General features: G+C 31.5%; 1 protein-coding gene across 2 annotated transcripts; it reads right to left on the reverse strand.

The window, feature by feature from the left end:
* Window positions 1–1,376: 1,376 nt before the first annotated feature.
* LOC106769932 (WD repeat-containing protein WRAP73) lies at window positions 1,377–6,355 on the reverse strand. 2 transcript variants are annotated; one of them, XM_014655741.2, is made up of 6 exons: window positions 5,907–6,355; window positions 3,900–4,388; window positions 3,090–3,311; window positions 2,939–3,011; window positions 2,465–2,572; window positions 1,377–2,110 (listed from the first exon to the last, which is right to left on the reverse strand). In XM_014655741.2, the coding sequence occupies exons 1-6, from the start codon at window positions 6,021–6,023 to the stop codon at window positions 1,743–1,745; spliced, it is 1,377 nt and encodes a 458-aa protein (XP_014511227.1). In that variant the 5' UTR covers window positions 6,024–6,355; the 3' UTR covers window positions 1,377–1,742. The 2 variants fall into 2 exon arrangements, with proteins under 2 accessions (XP_014511227.1, XP_014511226.1); XM_014655740.2 differs by having other exon boundaries at window positions 2,465–2,575.
* Between the last annotated feature and the right edge of the window lie 5,930 nt (window positions 6,356–12,285).

The following is a 12,285-nucleotide window of genomic DNA, read 5'->3' on the forward strand; positions in this document are numbered from 1 at the left end:
TGATTTCAGTTAGTTGTCGTGGACGAGTACAAAACGACCTTTCTGTTTTGCTTTTAATATATAGATAAATAGAAATGTTATTTTACTCATAAATTTTCTGTCATTTGATTTATTTATTTTTTAATTACAAAAACTTATTTATTTTATAATTATATTTAAATAAATATAAATATGTGTGATTTTATCATTATTAATAAATAAATATAATTTCATTTTTCTTGAAATTAAGAATATACTTCAGGATTTAATTTAAAATTATCAGGTAGTCCAGAAAATTAGGGACAAATTTAGTCCATTATTTATGTATCTGAAAATTGTGTTCTGGTGCATGTCTATTTCATTTATATAACTAAATGTGCAATTATCTAACACGCTAGTTTAATTTAAAATACTAAATTTGTTGGATTGGGGTTGAACAAATGAGATACTCCCTTGTTCACTTGAATGGATTTAAGAGAGTAATTGAGTGGATTTAAGAGAATTTGAAGGTAATTTTTTTTTTTGTTTACTTAAGTGGATTTGAAGGTAAATAAGAGTGGATTTGGAAGTAAAGTTTGTAAAAATTAGTATAGGATTTAATTTATGTAACAGATTAAAAAAAAATTACTTCCAAATCCACTCTCACTTATCTCCAAATCTATTCAAATAAACAACAAAAAATTTATTTCCAAATCCTCTCAATCACTCTCCCCCAAATTCACTCAAGTGTAAAAAATAATTAAAATTAAGGTTAAACTTTTAATACATGTTTTCAAGAGAGAAGCCCTTGTTAAGTTCTAAAAAGAATCTAGCAATGAAAACATTTTTAAACATGGTATGTTGAGTTGCAAAGATTTTAGTAATTCAACTTTGACACAAGGTTGTTGAAAGTAAAAGAGGATTTATTAATGGTTAAAAATTGTTTATTGCCTATGGTATATAAAATAGACTTCATGACTAGGATTGATATTAATTAGTTTAGTTTCCTAAGAACGCTAGTTAAAGAATTAATTTTTTTTTTCTTTTTAATTGGAATGCATAAAAAATATTCCTTCATGATTTTTCAATGCACTCCCATATTATTTCTAATAAAAACTATTGAATTTATCTATATCTTTTAGCTTGTGTTTGGATTTGGAGATAGATTTATAAAAGTGAATGAATTTAAGGGAAAAACAAATAAAAGAGAGTAAATAAAATAATGAGAAATGAAGATAAATGAGAGAAAAAATTGTGAAAGTTTGTGAGAAATGTGACTGGTTTGATAAATCAAAAATATTTTTTAGTTAATAAAATTAGAAGAATCGATTCTGAAAGAGAGGAGAATCGATTCATTTAAATTAGTTGAAGCAAACAAAACCGGCACTCGCTCTTCCATCATCACCTGCAATACACAATTCGAACCAAACACAAGCTTAGTGTCATAACAACAATGATTAGACAGATATTATGGAGTATCCTCAAACTTTTGTTATACTATTTTAGATGGCATTTGAATCACACATCAGCATTACACCCTAAAAATCAAACAGGAAGCAGATTGCTGGTTAATATTGAATTTATCTAAGCTCCTAAAACAAGGGCCGAGATGGCCATTGAATTTTCTCAAATGCTCCCACATAGATATGCTTCATCGGCATACCTCCTTCCTCAAACCAAGCCTTTATCTCTTACAGCTGCATGAATTTTTGTATGATCTTAAACCTTGGATGCAAAAGATAATGGCCATTCACTTTTTTCACTATTGCTTCACTTCCTTATCATTATTCATCTGAACTGTATTCACTAGATTCAGGTAATAAGGGAACAGCAGCACAGCAGAATGACTCCTTGTCCTTAAGAAGTAGACAACTACCATTCGAATTCCATTTCAGGTCAGTTATGGTAAATTGTGGTAGAGGAACATGAACACAATAGGCACCAGATGGAGTCCACATATACAAGTGAGTACTTCCAGTGCAAACAACGAGGCGTGTGCATGTTGGGTCCCAAGCTGCCGCCCTTATAGGATCTTTCTGGACTAAGATTGCAGCAAGCTCCAGGTGTCGAATATCCCATATCCAAAGTATTGTAGGCATACTATCATTGCGAGTGCATATGTACTGGCTATCATTGCTCCATGACAAAATGCCTGCAACAAAAATTATTCAATCTCTTCAGTAAAGTAATACTTAATAGAAAATCATGTGATACATACTGCAGAAACCAAAGCATCATCAATGAGGAATATGAATAATGCAAAGATAGCAGTAATCATGAAAGGTTACAAATTTCCATGTACAGTCACTTGGTTAGTTTACAGCCTGATCTCAACTAGTTCCAAAAATATCAGAAAATCACATCCACATCATGAAGTTTCATTACTTCCTGTTTATTACACAAATCATGGAATGAAGAACCATAGCTTTGCTTCTATGGATTATTGAATTATTGAAAAGAAAAATCATAACTTGTGGCATCTGAAAATAAAAGATAAATAGCTTACCAATTCCTTGTTTAGGGTTAGGTTTCTCAGAAGGAGGCTTTTGGAATGGTAAATTGATAGGAACTTCCATGACCTCATACCTGACCCTAAAGGGTTCTTCAGGAGAATCTGCTTCGAGAAAGAAAAATAAAAAAGTAACAAAACAAAAGAATGTCAGTGTCATGAACCAACGACACTAAAAGCCCAAGCTGTTAAGTAAATGTAGATAAATGGTTTCAACACTTTAATTCTTTGGTCTCTTGATTAACTTATTAGACACAACCCCTTTTATGTTCATGGAGATACGCTAAGCTTTACTGAAAATTTTAAACTAAACTAATCTAAAGTTAATTGTCAGCCAATTCCGATAAGTTAACACAAGAAATGGCTAAAGAAATAACTGCTTGCAGGCAAATTACAAACCAACAATATAGTGGCAAAAGTAGCTAACTGCCAATATAAAAAAGAGACATAATGCAAAGTGATTGTGCTTACCGTCATTTCCTTGGGAAAAATCGTCACTCAAACAAAGTTCAGACATATCAAGTTGTAGGGGCTCATCTACTTCCTGCAATTTGATGAACAAGGTAAATAATTTTCTCAAACTGTGATACCATTAACGAAGGGAAGTGTCTTAAAGGAGTACTTTGAAAACAGCAGCATAACAAGGGCCACGGACTGTATAGGGGTGCATTAGCTCTGCAAATGTCTTCCAAGTTAGGTGATTCAGGACTCGCAACATCTGATCATAACTGCCCACTGCCAGAAACTGACCACAAGGAGACCAGGACACACTTTTAACTCCCAATCCACTTTCATATGCTTGATACTTGAACAGGCACCTTCCGTCTGGAGAATATATTAGCACCTGTATCAAAGAAAAGTGTCTAAGTTTTAGAAAATTGTAAATTGCAGCATAAATTTCTAACAATAATTTATAGCATAACCAGTGGGTTATACAAAAGCAATAGAGTATAATTAACACTATATTGTGATAGATTGTATGTTGCGGTATATGACATGCATGAAACTTTGATAATCAAATGCATGTACTTTAATGATGATAATAATGGAAATCTTTAATTGCAGTAATTACTCTAGCATCACCCTGTCAACTTAAGTGCAGTGGGACTAATAACCAGCTTGAGTTTGGAAACTAGAGTTTGAAACTGACTGACTGCACCAATATTACTCTAGCCAATGTACCACAGACACTCATGAGAGTTACCTGGGATGATCACTTGACCTTTAGGGACAAAAGCAAAATTTCAACTTTTCGAGGAAGAAAACCAAAGAAATATTTTCAAAAAGAAAACCAAAGAAATTTTTTTGAAGGGCCTAAAATTAAAAATCACAAATTTTACCTGGATTAAAAATATATTTAAGCCTATGTTAAATCATAATATTTCACATGTTAAGAGGGATAGAAAAGAAAAATAGAACAAATAATGGTTACCTTGTACTCAAGTGACGAATCCCATATCACTATAGCACTGTCATCAGGAGACCATTCAATATCAGCCAGATCTAGAGTGTCAACAGCAAAATTGCCCATTATTTCCCATGTGTGACAAGATAACAGATTTATATAGTCCTTGCAATCACGCCTTGTACATATTGCTGCAAATTTTCCATCTCGTGTGAAAGAAACTCCTTTGGAAGCATGCTTTGGCCACTGTAAATGCACACAAGCTGTATTTAACAATGACCAAACAGTCAAACGCAACTGGAAATCAGAAGTGGTGAGTATGTGGCGGCTATCTGGACTCCACCTCGCATATGCAATACCAGCAGGTCCTTCATCTATCTTGCAGGTCCATTCTGGTTGGGTTAGCGACCAAGCCTGTATCATTGGCTTTTTGTAGAGACCACAAAGAATATATTCTGAATCAAGGGCCCATTCAATATAGCTTATCTTGTCCAAGCACGAAAACAACTGCACAACCTGCATACACCGAAAAGAATGATTGTAAACCATGAACTGGAGGCTGATAGCTAGAATAAAGCAGCATAATCAGCAAGTTACGAGGAAATGCCCTTAACACCAAAGTGCATAACTAGAATAAATCACATCAAAACCAAGAGAATAGTCCCAAAGAAACTCTTTGAGTGTCTTTGTACCCATGTTTTTAGTATACATCATTGATAAATAATCCGCATATATTTCTTTTTTCAAGAATAAGCTTGTACTTTAATGCATTAAGTAGTTCTTAGAATGTAAGTTTAAGTCTAGTTCAATCTTACAAACCTATCGCACCTACTTCTATACTCTATTTTAGTTGTATATGTACATAACGTGTAATCTCTTACACAAACCCCAGTCTCAACAAGATATTTGTGATTGGTCGATAATGAGTCACACAATATGTTTAACAAACTTATTTTGGATAAACTCCAAACCATCTTAAAAAATGAATTTAAGTTTAACTCAACTTTATAAAAACAATTCATATGGTGAGGTTTGTACTCACTTTAATACTCAATTTTAACTATATCTCGAGACCATATGAGAGCTGTATCATTAATCAAGTCAAGAAACAACAACATATGCACTCACATCACAATTATAATTTGGAATAGAAAGAGCATATGGTAAGCACGGGTGAAGTACAGTTAGACATAACAACAATCAAGGTGAATAATTTGATTACGAGCTGACTGATTTATGTTTTTGGAAGAATGAACATTTTATTCCTCATAAACTACTAGGAAATATGGCAAACTACTATATGTGTTCCCAAATTACATTTAAACTTGTACTACCCCTTAATTCAGACGCACGGTTCATTAATTCCATCTTGGAATTTGGATCCAAAGAGCAGTAGCCATCACTATGAAGTGTTAAAAAGCTCTGGAATTTAAAGTCTCCCTACCTTCATACAATCATTTTACGGTCAAATTTAGTGTTTCTCTTCCTAAGCCTGAATTTTTCAAGACACCATTAAACTGCCTCGTGTGCCTGTAAAAATTCTGATACCGGTATGAAAATCTAAAACATCAATTTTTACGATAGCTAGTGTCTAGTTGAGTTCAAGTAAAAACTCCAACTTCTTTATACAGAAATCACCTCGTTCCACTGGATATCACCCCCTTTTATTTTCCTACAAATCTAAGTACCGAAGAAAGAACCGTCACACTTTGCCTCTAAAAGAAACCCATTACTAAAACTTCCTTACTCATCAGAAATATGCACATGCAAAACTATAAATAAAAATGTTTTTTTTTTTTTTTCATACTCGTGCATGAAACGGAATAACCAACAAACCATAAAAAAATAAAACCCCCAGATCCCGTTCTTTGCCACGAGTCCCAAGTTCCCAAAAGTTGAAATTCATAAAATGGGTCTCCGATAAGTGTCCCAAAAACCTAAGTCCCAGAAATTCAAAACTCCAAAGACTGCAGCCACAGAATAAAGACTGAAAATTGAAGCAGTGTTGTTAAAGGGGTAACAAAAAAACAAAACCTTGAAGGAAATGGTCTCCCGAATGACGAGGCGGTAATCAACGGCGACGGCGATAAAGCGAGCATTGGGAGAGAAACAACAGGGACCCGTTTGTTTGTAAGATTCAGTGAACTCCATCGATCGATTATCACCAAATGGGAAATGGGGGATTGGTTTTGCTTAAAGTTTCAACTTGGCACAGTGAAGTAGAAAAAGAAGAAAGAGGAGGAAGGTGCATAATAAGGTATGTTGCGGTGAGGGGTGAGTGGAGTTAAATCATCAAATGGTGAGTGACAGAACAGAAGAACATCGTAGGTAGATCTGGGAAAGGGAGAGAAACTGTCTTGTTGTCTTGTACCATTCGTTTGAAAGTGAGACAGACAAGATTTTAAATCCTTTTATGCAACGAACGTACCGTTAAATCATGAATCCATCTGGTGTGATGCTTTTTGTTCTTTTCCCTTGCGCTCGTGTTTGAATGGATAATTATATTCAGTCAAGTAAGCTTATTTAGAAGGGTGAAGAAGTATCTGCATTTATTTACTTTACATTTATTTAACACTAACCAAACTTATATTTTTTAAATAAAAATTAATTTAAGAACAATTTAAAAAAATAAAAAATATTAGTTTTCATTAGAGGTTGGATAGGTATAGGAAAAGTAGAAGGTTTACGTATAAAATTTTCTTATCTAAAAATAGTCTAAATTATAACTTTAGCCTTTTTTTTTATTTTTAATATGTGATTTCATTTTTCAGCTATTTCAATATTATATATATATATATATATATATATATATATATATATATATATATATATATATATATATATATATATATATGAGATCAAACTATATGAGCCAATTTTTATACAGCGTTACATTTCCAGTAACTTTAATTAGAAAGTGAAATTTCTTATTTTAAGTGTTGGATTATAATTTCATATGTCTAATTTTATTAAAATCGACCAATAACAAAAGATGATCAAATAGTGAAAGTATTAATTGTATAATATTAGTGAAAGAAATTTTCAATATAATGATAAGTTTTAAAAACATATAATTTAATCATAAAATATTGAAAACACGACATTTAACATAATTATATTTGTGATGCGTATAAAGGTATGATAGTATTAGTGGTTTTATTAAAAATAGAACGTTGCAATATTTTAATATTAAAATGTTAAGTTATATAAATGTTTTAATAATTGAAATTCATTTTTATGAAACTCTCATTTTTTTACAATCAAATTATGTAAATTATATTTTCTCTTTTTTAGCTTATCTCACTTGTTCTTCATCATTTCTATGATTAAGAATTGTAGTTGTAATAATTGTGAGGAGCTTTACGCAACCACTCCATCAAAAAGTCAAAGTAATTGCGTTTTTGTGCTCTTTTTTATGTTTTAAGTCCTGGAGTTGTGTATGGTTTTAGAACAATGCATGTTATATGATTGATAAACTTAGAGATTTATTATTTTATTAGTTTTGAGTTTAGTAATATTTGGTTTGATTTTGATAAAAATAAACTAAAGTTAGTTGATAATTTATTGTCAGTTTTTATTATTTGTACTTGGTCCAAGATTCTATTTACACCTATTTAAAGGTTGTCAAGGTTTAATGAAAAAGCATCCCAATGGATTGAAGAGTCCAATTATTTGTGTGGGTCACTTTCTGATTACAAAATGGTATCAGAGAGTTGGGAGAGTTTGAGTGTCCTAAAAAAAGAAAAAAAAAAAGAGAGAGTGAGAGATGGTTAATCTTGCAAACAATGTTTTCCTGATTCGGTTGACAAAGTGAGTCAACTACGGTAATTGGAGTATGCAGTTGATGGTTCTTCTTGGATCCCAACTTTTGAGGTGTTATAGAGTGTGGGAAATGAGAGCCCACGGAGTTCGAAGAGCAGAACCAGTTTTTGTGGTGAAAAAGACCTGAGTGAAGGACGGGTTCTACGAGATTGTAGACGAGTCCACAATAGTGAGAAGATAGCGAAAGATGCATCTTCAAAAGACGCGTACAAGGGACAAATGTGTTAGGCAAGATCGGGTTCAAACTATGAAAGGGAGAGTTTGAAAATTTGAAAGAGAAAGTGGCAAATCAACTCGGCCCGAAATGGAGAGTCGTTGTCTACCAGCCGAGTTGTGGAGAAGAGTTTGAAATCATTGACAAATGATTTTGAGAGTTTTGTGTGCATCGTCAAGGAGTTGAAGGACCTATCAAAGCTCATGGTTGAAGGCTTTGATCTGGTTATGGAGGCTCACCGATAATAGAGATTTTAGTCACTAGTTCAAGTGTTTAAAGAAAAGTTTCATCTGAAGGGGAGAAGTTTGGAACACTCGAGGCCTAGACAATCCTAGGAGCAAAGGTCGAGAAGAATAAGGATAAGAGGTCTAGGTCGAAAATAAAGGATGAAAATTTTAAGTTTATGACGGAGTTTTGTTATAATAAACTTAAATTTTAGAGATTTATTATTTTATTAGTTTTTGGTTTATTAATATTTGGTTTGATTTTGATAAAGATAAAATAAAGTTAGTTGATATTTTATTGTGAGTTTTTATTATTTGTACTTGGCCCAAGACCCTATTTGCACATATTTAAAGGTTGTCAAGGTTTGATGAAAAAGCACCCTAGAGTCAAATTATTTGTGTGGGTCACATTCTGTTTACATCAAAGTTACTCTTAGTGACTCTTTGTTGCTTTTTGATCTTAATGGTAAACTTAGAAATCTAATTAAGGTTTATGTTATTTGTCTAGAGGATCTCATGTTATTTGGTATTCTAGGAAATATTTGTTTGGAGAGAAAAGTCTTTGTATTAGGGTAGAGAAACTAATTCAGATTAATTTTCATTTTTCAATTTGGTGTTAATGTTGCTATAGATGCTGTGAAATTAAGATTGCATGTGTTGATTGATTGATTCTATATGTTAATTGTGGTAAATGAGTTGAAATACATGCAATGAGTTTGGTTTGTAATTGTTGTTGTTTTGACTGAATTATTTGGTTTACTTATGAAATATTGATTTAAGAAAAACATGAAGCTTTTTTTGTTAGGGTGGTGTTGTCCAAAATTTGAAATTTGTTGAATGCGGTGTTTCTTGAATTGAAAGAATTGGTGATTGAGGAATAAGTTGTGAATTGAATTGGTGATTGAAATGCTTGGATGAGTTAATTGGTGTACATTTTCAAAATATTGAAAGTCTTGTATGTGACATGCATGAGATGCTTTGGCTTGTTTAGTATTACAAGAAGTTGCAGAATTTTTGGGTCCACGTGTTTTATTCATAATTACAATCCTAGTATCAATAAGTTATCTCTTGGATCACATAAATGTTTATTTTTAGGATTTTCTCGATTCCAAAAAGGACATAAATGTTTTTCTCCTTCTCTTAATCACTAATTTATTTCTGCAGATGTCACTTCAATGAATTTTCTTTTTACTTTAAGGGTTTGTCTTCTTCTGATGAGTCTCCATCTATTGTTGTTAATATTCTTGTTATTTGTGATCCTCATATTGTGCATAGTCCACCTCCTCCACCACCCTTTCAAGTTTGTAGTAAAAAAACATTGTTTCCAATAACCACCAAGTGACTCACTTCAAGTGCCGACTATTTCTCTCTCTTCCTACTCCTGTAACTGAGTTTGACCTCCCAATTGCTCTCCATAAAAGTATATGTCCTACTCGTAATCCCTCTCCACATTATAATGCTTTGAGTTATCATAAATTATCTTAACCCTTTTATACCTACCTTAGCCCATTCTAATTGGCGTTAGTCAATACTAGATGAACTAAATGTTCTTTACAATAGTGGAACTTGGGAGCTCATCCAATTACCATATGGTAAATCTGTTGTTAGTTACAAGTGGATTTTTCCTATCAAAGTTGGTCCCGATGGTAGTATTGACCGCTTCACAGCTTGACTTGTGGCAAAAAGGTTATAGACAAAGTTTTGGATTGGATTATGGTGACACTTTTTTTCTAGTGGTAAAAATGACTTTTGTTCATTTATTTGTAGGCACGGTTGTTCTTCAACAATAATCTCTTTATTAATTGGAAGTCAAAAATGTTTTCCTTAATGGAGATTTATAGGAAGAAATTTATAAGGAGCAACCTACCGGGTTTCTCAAGAGAGTCTTCTAGATTGGTATGTCATTTTCACAACTCTTTATATGGCATAGGCCAATTTCCTAGGGCTTGTATTGGAAAATTTTGTAGTGTTGTTCAACAATTTAGTATGACTCGAAGTGAGGCAGATCATTCAGTCTTTTACTATCATTCAAGTGTTTGATGTGTCTATTTGATAGTATATGTCGATGACATTGTTTTTACAGGCAGTGACCACCATGACATCTCCTAGATGAAACAACACCTTTGCCACCATTTTCAAACCAAAATATCTTGCAAACACAAATATTTATTAGGTATTGAGGTAACACAATTCAACAAATTATATCTTAATATGCATTGGATATTTTGGAGGAAACTGAGTTGTAAATTCAAAATTTTTTGGCACACCCATAGATCCTAATACCAAACTTCTACCAAATCAAGGGAAGCCTATTTCAAATCCTAAGTAGTATAGAAGATTAGTTAGTAAATTAAATTACTTTACTATTACTCGTCTTGACATTTCCTTTGTAGTCAGTACGGTGTGCCAATTTTTCAATTCTCCCTGTGAAGATCATTGGAATACAATCATCTGTATGTTAAAGTACATCAAAGGATCTATTGGAAAATGTTTGTTATATGGTTCCAATAACCGCACCAAAGTTGTCTGCTATTCAGATGCTGATTGGGCAATATCTCCTTCTGATAGAAAATCTATTTTCGGGTATTGTATCTCCATTGGTGGTAACTTGACCTCTTGGAAGAGTAAGAAACAAAGTGTTGTGGCAAGATCTAGTGCAGAAGTAGAATATAAAGCTATGACATCAACTACTTGAGAACTTGTTCAATTTAAATAATTGCTTAAAGAATTACAATTTGAATATATCACTCAAATGACACTTTTATATATATATATATATATATATATATATATATATATATATATATATATATATATATATATATGACAATCAAACTACTTTTCGTATTAGTTCTAATCATGTCTTTCATAAGAGGACCAAACATATTGAGATTGATTGTCATTTAATTTGAGATAATATTGTATCTAGATATATCAAGTTTGAATTCATCAACTCAAATGATCAGTTAACATATATTTTCACTAAATTTTTATAGAAAATGAGAATTGATTATATTTATAACAAATTTGATATATATGAATTATACACACTAACTTAAGAAAAAGTGTTACATTTTATGTTAATTAGGAAAACGCCGTTCTTATGTGTGAGTATGAATTGTTAGAGATGAATTGTTATTGACCCTCCCTTATTGGAAAACTATATATATTTTTTAATAATGTATCGTTAAGATGCATGAAGTGTTTATGTGATGGTCTAGGGCTTAATACTTAACGTATAAAAGTTTAGTTATTAGTGTAAATTTATTAAATCGGAATGTTAATATGAAATTGTTTTATATAAGGATGAAGATAACTTTGACTAAATAGAAGTTAAAGTTGTTTGATCGAAGAAAGTGAGTCGAAAAATAATTCTTAAAAATAACGAATCACATTTTAGTTTTCTTCTATCAAATACTTTTCATTTTTTATATATTTGTTTTAAACATGTTGTAAAATAATTGATTCATATACATTTTTGTTTTTTGTAGGAAAGGGTATAGTTGAAAAAAGATTATTCCCATTGTACGTATAAATATTACCAATGAGATATCTTTTGTTGAAGAAAATTCAAACATGTCACATACATTAATTATAGATTGTGTAGTCTGGTTTGATATGCTGATATGCATTTTTTTTTTGTTATTTAAGAAAAATGACAGTATGTATATATATAAATTATAATAAAAAAACACATTTTCGACCGTTCTTCTAAAATATTATTGCCATTATGCTAATTGAACATGTATTGTTTTGTATTGTTTAATTCGTTGCTCAAAAATAGCTTCTCATGTGAAAGTTATAATTTTTCACATGAATTGAAAAATGTTAAAACTGGTAAAAAAGAATTTGGAAATAGATTTTAAACGTAAAATAAATAAACTTGTTTCTCGAAAGGTTATTATAGTGTATGTTAAATAGAATTTTGTTAGAAAACATGGAAAACTTACCTGTCATAAATTATGTTAAAACTATTCTTTTATTTAAAAAAAAAATTGCAGTAAGAGTCAATACTTTATCTTTTCTTAGAAAGGTTTTGGGTGAAAATAAATTAAACTATTCATCAAGGGGTCTAAGTTAGTTTGTTGAAAAATGTTACAGGTGAGTTTAATCATATCAGTTTAAAGTGTAGTTGTAAACAGTAACAAGCCTG

The sequence above is a fragment of the Vigna radiata genome, chromosome 8 (genome assembly GCF_000741045.1).
Source record: "Vigna radiata var. radiata cultivar VC1973A chromosome 8, Vradiata_ver6, whole genome shotgun sequence".
Lineage (NCBI taxonomy): Eukaryota > Viridiplantae > Streptophyta > Magnoliopsida > Fabales > Fabaceae > Vigna > Vigna radiata.

Bases quoted from the DNA above. Each gene is read 5' to 3' on its own strand.
- LOC106769932 (XM_014655740.2), bottom strand. From the start codon at position 6,023: ATGGAGTTCACTGAATCTTACAAACAAACGGGTCCCTGTTGTTTCTCT. The intron at 3,312-3,899 runs GTAACCATTATT...TCTTTGATACAG, and splicing joins ATTCGTCACTTGAGTACAAG to GTGCTAATATATTCTCCAGA. The intron at 2,111-2,464 runs GTAAGCTATTTA...TTTTTGTTGCAG, and splicing joins TAACCCTAAACAAGGAATTG to GCATTTTGTCATGGAGCAAT.